The 11363-nt window shown below is 46.4% G+C and overlaps 1 protein-coding gene across 2 annotated transcripts in view; it reads left to right on the top strand.

Annotated features, from left to right (window-relative positions):
- LOC139561158 (acetylcholinesterase-like) overlaps positions 1 to 11150 on the top strand; it is a 64420-nt gene extending 53270 nt beyond the window's left edge. For both annotated transcript variants that reach the window (XM_071378066.1, XM_071378067.1), the window contains exons 9-11: positions 850 to 1042; positions 1493 to 1671; positions 6569 to 11150. In XM_071378066.1, coding sequence (XP_071234167.1) covers positions 850 to 1042; positions 1493 to 1671; positions 6569 to 6690 — 494 coding nt within the window. In that variant the 3' untranslated portion in view covers positions 6691 to 11150. The remainder of the gene's footprint in view (positions 1 to 849; positions 1043 to 1492; positions 1672 to 6568) is intronic.
- The last annotated feature ends 213 nt before the right edge of the window (positions 11151 to 11363 follow it).

Here is an 11363-nt window from a genome sequence, read left to right on the forward strand (position 1 = left end):
AGCTGTCACATTATACTGACCTGTTAACACTGACAGTAAAGCTGTCACATTATACTGGCCTGCTAACACTGACAGTAAAGCTGTCACATTATACTGACCTGTTAACACTGACAGTAAAGCTGTCACATTATACTGGCCTGCTAAATTGAACATGGGAGTGAAGGGAGTAACCTAATAAATTTAACATGGGAGTGAAGGGAGTAACCTGAGAAATTTAACATGGGAGTGAAGGGAGTAACCTGAGAAATTTAACATGGGAGTGAAGGGAGTAACCTGAGAAATTTAACATGGGAGTGAAGGGAGTAACCTGAGAAATTTAACATGGGAGTGAAGGGAGTAACCTGTGTCTTTACCCTCCTCGGGGGCGTGGTCACGTTAAGCCACGCCTCGCTGTGTGTATCTATACGCCCACTTCATTCCAACACAGAAAGCTGGTTTTTAACATACTAAATTGCAATTTTTTGTAAGGAAAACTATTTCACTCATAATGTAATTGATGTTGTTCAAACAAAAAGTCTAACTCAAAGTCCTGTGTTATAATATAATATATGCCATTTATCAGACGCTTTTATCCAAAGCGACTTACAGCCATGCGTGCATACATTTGACGAATGAGTGGTACCAGGAATCAAACCCACTACTCTGGTGTTACAAGCACCATGCTCTACCATTGCCTCTCCTATACCTCCATTGATCCCAGGTGGAGTGTACCTTTGCCTGTTACAGATATAAAGTATAATACACCAGAGTGGTTGATGTCATAGACCTGCATAGCTCTAGGCAGCCATCTTGGTCAGGGATTCATTCTGGTGTCCTATTTTATTGTATGCTCTACCCCAAACTCTATAGGTGGAGTGTACCTGTACCTGTTTGACCACCGTGCGTCTAACCTGGCGTGGCCTGGGTGGATGGGCGTTATCCATGGTTACGAGATAGAGTTTGTGTTCGGCATGCCACTGGAGAAGAGACTCAACTACACAGCCGAGGAGGAGAAACTGAGCCGACGCATGATGAGATACTGGGCTAACTTCGCACGCACCGGGTAATAGAGAGAGAGAGAGAGGGTGGGTGGGATAGACAGAGAGAGAGAGAGAGAGAGAGAGAGAGAGAGAGAGAGAGAGAGAGAGAGAGAGAGAGAGAGAGAGAGAGAGAGAGCGGGCGAATAAAGAGAGGGAGAGAGAGAGAAAGAGAGGGGGGAGAGAGCGAGAGAGGGGGGAGAGAGCAAGAAAGAGGGGGGAGAGAGCAAGAAAGAGGGGGGAGAGAGAAAGAGAGGGGGGAGAGAGAGAAAGAGAGGGGGAGAGAGAGAAAGAGAGGGGGAGAGAGAGAGAAAGAGAGGTGGGGATAGAAAGAAAGAAAGAAAGAAAGAAAGAAAGAAAGAAAGAAAGAAAGAAAGAAAGGGGGAGAGCGAGAGAGAGAGAGAGAGAGAGAGAGAAAAAGGGGACATATCTTTCTTCCTCTCTCTCTGACTCCTTCCTTCTACCTCTCTCTCCAGTAACCCCAACATCAATTTTGACGGCAGTGTGGATAGCAGGCAGAGGTGGCCGCAGTTCACCAACAGTGAGCAAAAACACGTGGGGCTGAACACAGAATCTCTGAAGATCCACAAGGGCCTGCGGAACCAGCTGTGTGCATTCTGGAACCGCTTTCTGCCACGCCTCCTCAATATCACCGGTAAGGGGGTTACACACGCATATTCACTATTGAATTAATTATTGGGCTGCAAGTATATATTCAACTGATTTATACAGAGGGTTAATGAGTATTCTGAGGGAGCTCTGTGCAGCTAACTGTCTTTTACAGAGAAAAATACTCAACTGACTGACAGAACTATAAAATGAACTGAGACAGGAGGGGAGGGGGGCGGGAGGAGAGACAGTGAGAGAGAAGGGGCGAGTGAGGGGTGAGATGGTGTAGATTGTTTGGTTTTTGCAGTGGAACTTTGTTCATGGTCAGTATTGCGAACTATAGCTAATCCCCTCCCTGCTAAACTGACCCAGAGTCAGATTGGATGAAGAAGTATAGGACAATGATGTCATAGATTTTAGGGTAGTTCCGGAATCTAAATGCCATGCACACATTCTTGGGAACCAGATGTTGCATCCAGTGGTTAATTTGTCAATCGGGAGGTGGGGCACAAAAAGTGAGTGTGAGAGGGGGGTGACCTGAGGAGTTCTGAGGTACCAGAACGCACGAGCAAAATAAATCACTTTTATTGTAAAGCATTGCATATCATTGCATTTGCGTAGTGGCATAGAGCAGTAGAGTAGAGGCACTTACAGAAGTTGAACAAAAAGTTGTGAAAAATGTGGTCTTTTTTAAACGCATTAGGCCCGGGCTGAAAATCTACTTTTTCACATAACGTTTTATTGAGGGGGCAGGAAAATTAACGAAGAGGCAACTGAAATGAACTTTCATTCGTCTGTAGCGAATCACAGCCAGCCGCCAGAGAGAAGCAAATGTAACCACAGGACATGTGACAGAGTTGATGGACACCCTATGTTCATCAATGGACAGAAAGTTCCACTGAATGGAATATAATCACGTGCTATCAGAAACTGCTGCATTTGACCCCAGGTGTAAGAAGTTAGCCTTCAGTGATGCCAAAGCGATTGATGAGGCTCTTCAAAGAATAACCTCAGCAGCAGGGAAGGAACAGCCCCAGCAGTCAGCTGCCTCAGGCACCAGGGCACCAGGAAGAAGAGGGAGGGACAGCCCCAGCAGTCAGCTGGCTCAGGCACCAGGGCACCAGGAAGAAGAGGGAGGGACAGCCCCAGCAGTCAGCTGGCTCAGGCACCAGGGCACCAGGAAGAAGAGGGAGGGACAGCCCCAGCAGTCAGCTGGCTCAGGCACCAGGGCACCAGGGCACCAGGAAGAAGAGGGAGGGACAGCCCCAGCAGTCAGCTGGCTCAGGCACCAGGGCACCAGGAAGAAGAGGGAGGGACAGCCCCAGCAGTCAGCTGGCTCAGGCACCAGGGCACCAGGAAGAAGAGGGAGGGACAGCCCCAGCAGTCAGCTGGCTCAGGCACCAGGGCACCAGGAAGAAGAGGGAGGGACAGCCCCAGCAGTCAGCTGGCTCAGGCACCAGGGCAACAGGAAGAAGAGGGAGGGACAGCCCCAGCAGTCAGCTGGCTCAGGCACCAGGGCACCAGGAAGAAGAGGGAGGGACAGCCCCAGCAGTCAGCTGGCTCAGGCACCAGGGCACCAGGAAGAAGAGGGAGGGACAGCCCCAGCAGTCAGCTGGCTCAGGCACCAGGGCACCAGGAAGAAGAGGGAGGGACAGCCCCAGCAGTCAGCTGGCTCAGGCACCAGGGCAACAGGAAGAAGAGGGATCAGATGGAGCAGAGGCACCAGCAGTAGTGCCACAAACGTCTGCTGTTTGGATGCTGTTTGACGAGAGAGCAACTGGGGATGCAGCATGAAGGAATCCCTCAGCAGATGCCATAATGGAGGTCCGGTCCTATTTGGAGGAGCCCCTCCTCCAAAGATCTGCAGATCCTCTGAGCTGGTGGAAGAACAAGGCCTCTTGTCTACCCACGGCTTACTAAAGTTATGACAGGGAGACTCTGCATAGTGGCCACATCCGTTCCCTCTGAGAGGGTCTTCTCGAAAACGGGACAAATAATTACTGAGAGAAGAAACCGCATCAGCCCCTCGAAAGTGAGGCAGCTTGCATTTCTGAATGCAAATCTCTCATAAAAGCAAAATATGGTCAGCATTGCTGTGTGCTGCTGGTTGTAACATGGCAACAAAGAAGAGAAAGAAAAGAGGGACCAGTTTAATGTTTTAAGTGGCATGCTGCAGTTTTGCACATTGTTATTTATTTTTCTTTGAAATGGTGCAATATTCTATGATTATGTTGTTCAGATTGTATTTGTTTTGAATTGTTACATTTATATGCACCTTGTTTATATACATTAAAAAGTTATACTTTAAAAGCGAATGTTTAATAGCATTATTTTTCATAACAAACCAATGCATTTTTAAATACATTGTGGTTAAGGTAGAGTATGATTTCATTTAATAATTTAATTAGAATTGTTTTAACACCAATCATAGTCAAACTATCGCAAACTATCATCTTTAATTTATAACTCTTATATTTAATCTCCCCTTCCTTCCCTCTTCCTTCCTTAGTATTCCCTCCTCCTTCGCCAGTATTCCCTACGCCTTCATCAGTATTCCCTCCTCCTTCGCCAGTATTCCCTCTGCTTTCGTCAGTATTCCCTCCGCCTTCGCCAGTATTCCCTCCGCCTTCATCAGTATTCCCTCCTCCTTCGTCAGTATTCCCTCTGGCTTCGTCAGTATTCCCTCCGCCTTCGTCAGTATTCCCTCCACCTTCATCAGTATTCCCTCCGCCTTCCTCAGTATTCCCTCCGCCTTCCTCAGTATTCCCTCTTCCTTCCTCAGTATTCCCTCCTCCTTCCTCAGTATTCCCTCCTCCTTCGCCAGTATTCCCTCCACCTTCGCCAGTATTCCCTCCGCCTTCCTCAGTATTCCCTCCGCCTTCGCCAGTATTCCCTCCGCCTTCCTCAGTATTCCCTCTTCCTTCCTCAGTATTCCCTCCTCCTTCGCCAGTATTCCCTCTGCCTTCATCAGTATTCCCTCCTCCTTCGCCAGTATTCCCTCCGCCTTCATCAGTATTCCCTCCTCCTTCATCAGTATTCCCTCCTCCTTCGTCAGTATTCCCTCCGCCTTCGTCAGTATTCCCTCCTCCTCCGTCAGTATTCCCTCTGCCTTCGTCAGTATTCCCTCCTCCTTCATCAGTATTCCCCCCGCCTTCATCAGTATTCCTTCCGCCTTCGTCAGTATTCCCTCCTCCGTCATTATTCCCTCCTCCTTCATAAGTATTCCCTCCTCCTTCATCAGTATTCCCTCCTCCTTCATCAGTATTCCCTCCTCCTTCGCCAGTATTCCCTCCGCCTTCGCCAGTATTCCCTCCGCCTTCATCAGTATTCCCTCCTCCTTCATCAGTATTCTCTCCTCCTTCCTCAGTATTCCCTCCTCCTTCCTCAGTATTCCCTCCTCCTTCCTCAGTATTCCATCCTCCTTCATCAGTATTCCCTCCTCCTTCATCAGTATTCCCACCTCCTTCGTCAGTATTCCCTCTGCCTTCGTCAGTATTCCCTCGTCCTCCGTCAGTATTCCCTCTGCCTTCGTCAGTATTCCCTCCTCCTTCATCAGTATTCCCTCCGCCTTCGTCAGTATTCCCTCCTCCTTCCTCAGTATTCCCTCCTCCTTCATAAGTATTCCCTCCTCCTTCATCAGTATTTCCTCTTCTCCTTCATCAGTATTCCTTCCTCCTTCGCCAGTATTCCCTCCGCCTTCGCCAGTATTCCTTCCGCCTTCATCAGTATTCCCTCCTCCTTCATCAGTATTCCCTCCTCCTTCCTCAGTATTCCCTCCTCCTTCCTCAGTATTCCTTCCTCCTTCATCAGTATTCCCTCCTCCTTCCTCAGTATTCCCTCCGCCTTCGTCAGTATTCCCTCCGCCTTCGTCAGTATTCCCTCCTCCGTCAGTATTCCCTCCTCCTGCATCAGTATTCCCTCCTCCTTCCTCAGTATTCCCTCCTCCTTCATCAGTATTCCCTCCTCCTTCATCAGTATTCCCTCCTCCTTCATCAGTATTCCCTCCTCCTTCGCCAGTATTCCCTCCGCCTTCATCAGTATTCCCTCCTCCTTCGCCAGTATTCCCTCCGCCTTCGTCAGTATTCCCTCCTCCTTCATCAGTATTCCCCCCGCCTTCATCAGTATTCCCTCCGCCTTCGTCAGTATTCCCTCCGCCTTCGTCAGTATTCCCTCCTCCGTCAGTATTCCCTCCTCCTTCATCAGTATTCCCTCCTCCTTCATCAGTATTCCCTCCTCCTTCATCAGTATTCCCTCCTCCTTCGCCAGTATTCCCTCCGCCTTCGCCAGTATTCCCTCCGCCTTCATCAGTATTCCCTCCTCCTTCATCAGTATTCCCTCCTCCATCAGTATTCCCTCCTCCTCCGTCAGTATTCCCTCCTCCTTCCTCAGTATTCCCTCCGCCTTCGTCAGTATTCCCTCCTCCGTCAGTATTCCCTCCTCCTTCATCAGTATTCCCTCCTCCTTCGCCAGTATTCCCTCCGCCTTCATCAGTATTCCCTCCTCCTTCGCCAGTATTCCCTCCTCCTTCATCAGTATTCCCTCCTCCTTCGCCAGTATTCCCTCCGCCTTCATCAGTATTCCCTCCTCCTTCATCAGTATTCCCTCCTCCATCAGTATTCCCTCCTCCTTCCTCAGTATTCCATCCTCCTTCCTCAGTATTCCCTCCTCCTTCATCAGTATTCCCTCTTTTGTCAGTATTCCCTCCTCCTTCCTCAGTATTCCCTCCTCCTTCGTCAGTATTCATGTCTGGTAATCCTCTGACCCTAACCTATGACATCTGGTCAGAAAAACAGGGTCTCCCACCCTGGGTTCCTCTCTGACTAGGACTCTGTGACTGATAGTGTATGATTCCATCTGTGGGTGAGAGTGGTAACTCTGTCTTTCACTTGTAATAATATCTCTCTCGCTCCCTTTCTCCTCCCTCGCTTTCTCTTCCTCCCCAGATAACATAGACGAGGCAGAGCGTCAGTGGAAGGTGGAGTTCCATCGTTGGTCCTCCTACATGATGCATTGGAAGAGCCAGTTCGACCATTACAGCAAGCAGGAGCGCTGCACTGACCTCTGAGGAGAGGGGAGAGAGAGAGAGATGCCGACCATGTCCTTCCATATTATCCTACATGTCTTCTTCATGTGATATGTTGAGGCTTGGTATGTTGAGGCTTGATATGTTGAGGCTATTATATTTAACTCAATGTGTTTTTTCTGGTTTCCATTGCGGAGGTTATAGCAGGTCCATCAGACAGGAGTTATGGAAGGAGGTGGTCATTGATGAAGAGTTTGAATAGGTGTGTGTGTGTGTGTGTGTGTGTGTGTGTGTGTGTGTGTGTGTGTGTGTGTGTGTGTGTGTGTGTGTGTGTGTGTGTGTGTGTGTGTGTGTGTGTGTGTGTGTGTGTGTGTGTGTGTGTGTGTGTGTGTGTGTGTGTGTGTGTGTGTGTGTGTGTGTGTGTGTGTGGTACGACTGAACCTCTGGGTCCCACCCACCTCACTCTTCTTTTTTTTTACTTAACTTTATTATTTTCCAGTTGATACAAATTTCATGATCTGCTCATTTGAAATGATCTTTATTTAAAACAGCTAGTGTTGTCTGTCTATCTGTTCACATGTCTTGATCTCATATATCCTTCCCTCTGGTTATATAGTGCTGTTCATTGTATCTCTGTGTAGTGTCTTCTGCTGTCTCAAATAGTGCACCACTTGGCTCTGGTCAAAGTAGTGCACTAGGAAGAGTACTACATAGGGAATAGAGTGTGATTTGGGATTGAGTCTGTGAGGGTCCAAATGTAAAACCTAAAACCACTGATCAACTGTTATGTTAGTCTAGGAATCTGGAGCCATGTAAATCCCTGTGTTCTGGGTTAGAAAAGAACTGCACTGAAACAGTTTCTGTGTGTGTGTGTGTGTGTGTGTGTGTGTGTGTGTGTGTGTGTGTGTGTGTGTGTGTGTGTGTGTGTGTGTGTGTGTGTGTGTGTGTGTGTGTGTGTGTGTGTGTGTGTGTGTGTTACACTGTATGTAATCATGTATTATGTTACATGTCCATCTTGTTGATCGCTGAACTCTGCTTTAGTATTGGTTTTCAATACATAGTGTGTTTATGAACTGTGTATGCAGTTGTCTGCATATATTCACATACCTCTGTCAATCACCTATATGTAGCTAAGCTAACCCCCATGTTTGTTTTAGTGCGTATTATTATATTTTGTGTGTGTGTGTGTACTACTGATGTTGTCTCTGTACCAACGGTTGATGTGTTCCGCTCCTCCATCCCCCTCTCCATCCATCCCTCCTTCTCTCTCTTCTATTCCTATCTCGCTCCCTCCCATCATCTTTCTCTCTATTCCTATACATCTCTCTCCCCTTTCCACTCCCCACTCTTCCACCTCGCTGTCTCTTATCTCTCCATCTCTCTCTTCCATCCATCCATCTCTCTCTTCCATCTCTCCATCTCTCTCATCCATCTATCTCTCTCTCATCCATCCATCTCTCTCTCTTCCATCTCTCCATCTCTCTCATCCATCTATCTCTCTCTCATCCATTCATCTCTCTCTCTTCCATCCATCTCTCTCTCTTCCATCCATCCATCTCTCTCTCTTCCATCCATCTCTCTCTCTTCCATCCATCCATCTCTCTCTCTCTTCCATCCATCCATCCATCTCTCTCTCTTCCATCCATCCATCTCTCTCTCTTCCATCCATCCATCTCTCTCTCTTCCATCCATCCATCTCTCTCTCTTCCATCCATCCATCCATCTCTCTCTCTTCCATCCATCCATCTCTCTTCCATCCATCTCTCTCTCTTCCATCCATCCATCTCTCTTCCATCCATCTCTCTCTCTTCCATCCATCTCTCTCTCTTCCATCCATCTCTCTCTCTTCCATCCATCCATCCATCTCTCTCTCTTCCATCCATCCATCCATCTCTCTTCCATCCATCCATCTCTCTCTTCCATCCATCCATCTCTCTCTCCTCCATCCATCCATCTCTCTCTCTTCCTTCCATCCATCTCTCTCTCTTCCATTCATCCATCTCTCTCTCTTCCTTCCATCCATCTCTCTCTCTTCCATTCATCCATCTCTCTCTCTTCCATCCATCCATCTCTCCGTGTCCCCAGAGGATGAACGTTCTCGTTAGTCTAATGGAGGCTGAAGTAATACACTCAGTGTGTGTGTGTGTGTGTGTGTGTGTGTGTGTGTGTGTGTGTGTGTGTGTGTGTGTGTGTGTGTGTGTGTGTGTGTGTGTGTGTGTGTGTGTGTGTGTGTGTGTGTGTGTGTGTGTGTGTAATTCACTTAGAGCGTGTGTGAAACAGCAGGACGCTGCGTCTGCCCTTCACTGGCTATGAGACTGACAGGCCTGGCTGTGCTGTATACTGCGGTGGCTGGGTTTGAAGGAGAGAGAGGGTGGAGAGGGAGAGGGGGGTGGAATAGGGGTGAGATGAGAGAGAGATCAGGTAGAGGGGGAGGAGAGAGCGAGAGATGGAGGAACAAAGAGATAGAAAGGGAAGAGAGGGATAGAAAAATAATAAAACAGGGTTCTGTGCTCCTCCTGTCTGTACCACAGTTATTGATCTTTAATGGGACATATTCATAATTCCTCTGTGTGGGTTTTGATTCCTCTTTTTCAGTATGTTATTTTAGTGTTACACTTGCATGCTTCAGGTTTACACCGACTACTGTGTCAGTATAATGGACTGTTGTGAGTTTGGCTGCTCTCTCGAGGGCTTTGTGATAAGTCCGTCAGCCTGACTGACTGTGTATGTTTACTGTCAGTCTGAACCTCTGTCCACCTCTGTCTGTATAAGTCTACAGCTGCCTGTCTGTCTATTCGTATGTCTGTCTGTGTCCATCTGTGTGATGGTGTGTGATGTCGTCTATTTGTGATGTCATATGTGCGTGATGTCATATTGATTTGAACTCGCGTCCGTTGACACTGTGGAAGAAATCAGGATCAGCCTTGTGATTGGTCAGTGGGTCTTCCTGTGAAGCATTGTGATTGGTTTATTTACCTGGCATGTAGAACTCCTATTTAATGACTGGAGTAGAGTAGTCTAGCTTTAAAAAAATATATATATATATAATGTATATTGAAAAGAATTGTAAAAAGTGAAAGACTGTCTGTAATTATTTAGATACTGGATGAGTCCCAAATGGCACCCTACTCCGATAGGGCCCTGGTCAAAGGTAGTGGGCCCTGGTCAAAAGTAGTGCACTATGTAGGGAATAGGATGCTATTTGGGACATGACCACTTTGTTTGACTGAAAATAATGCATGTGTGTATCACAGGAGGTTGGTGGCACCTTACTTGGGGAGGACGGGCTCGTGGTAATGACTGGAGCAGAATAGGTGGAATGGTACCAAATACATCATACACATGGTTTTCTGGTATATGATGCCAAACCATTTGCTCTGCTCCAGCCATTATTATGAGCCGTTCTGCCCTCTGCAGCCTCCACTGGTGTGTATGAATGGCTGTGTGCATGAGTGTTCCGATGATGAGTGCGTGACAGCTGCTCAAGCACCTCTTGTCCATTAAAGAGGGTCTGCTTAACCTTTCTCCTCCAATAATATCCCCTGATGCATGTCCCGAGCACCCACCCCCTTTCTCTGTATTCTACTCCAAATGTATGACTGTTATTTTCTGTCGCGATATATTCCCTGATGTACTGATTTGTATTTTGATTATTATTACGATTATTACGACTACTATTATCAAATATTATAGCTTTGAGATTACAGTTCACGTTAGCAATAATATAACACATATGATGAAAATATATTTGATATTTAAATGCATTGACATTTATTGTGTGATGATGATGATGATGGATGGATATTATTACCATTAACAATGAAAGGGAGGCTATACCTGGATAAATCAATATATATGTGTGTGTGTGTGTGTGTGTGTGTGTGTGTGTGTGTGTGTGTGTGTGTGTGTGTGTGTGTGTGTGTGTGTGTGTGTGTGTGTGTGTGTGTGTGTGTGTGTGTGTGTGTGTGTGTGTGTGTGACATCTTTTGATTTGAATTGTTCTATTTATTTATCTTATGTTCTATTTATTTTTCTCTTATTTATTTATTTATCTTTTGTTATATACATTTTTTTCAATCCAACAGTATTACTACAGTATACTAGTACATAGAGTATAGTATAATGGTATACACAGTATAGACAGTATACTAGTACTACTAGAGTATTACTACAGTATACTAGTATATAGATTATGACCCTGGCCATGACCCCACTCTCCGAGGGTGTCTCAGGGGTAGTTGGGAATGCAAGAAACACATTTCTAATTAGAACAACTATAAGCACCGACCAAATTATTATTATGTTTATACAGTATACTATTTACTTTATATAGTATATACAGTATACTAGTACTACTACTACTCCTGCATCCTCATTTGTTATGGTCACTAGTACTTTAAATAATATATTAGAATGGCTTTTGTAGAAGTATGTATTCATGAATGCTAGCTTGTTGTTTGTGAAATTGCAACAAAATAAAGACACCTTGCTGCTTACCAGTCATACTGAGTATCTCTCTCCTCTCTTACCAGTCATACTGAGTATCTCTCTCTCTCCTCTCTTACCAGTCATACTGAGTATCTCTCTCTCTCCTCTCTTACCAGTCATACTGAGTATCTCTCTCTCTCCTCTCTTACCAGTCATACTGAGTATCTCTCTCTCTCCTCTCTTACCAGTCATACTGAGTATCTCTCTCTCTCCTCTCTTACCAGTCAT

The sequence above is a fragment of the Salvelinus alpinus genome, chromosome 31 (genome assembly GCF_045679555.1).
Source record: "Salvelinus alpinus chromosome 31, SLU_Salpinus.1, whole genome shotgun sequence".
In the NCBI taxonomy this organism is placed as follows: Eukaryota; Metazoa; Chordata; class Actinopteri; order Salmoniformes; family Salmonidae; genus Salvelinus; species Salvelinus alpinus.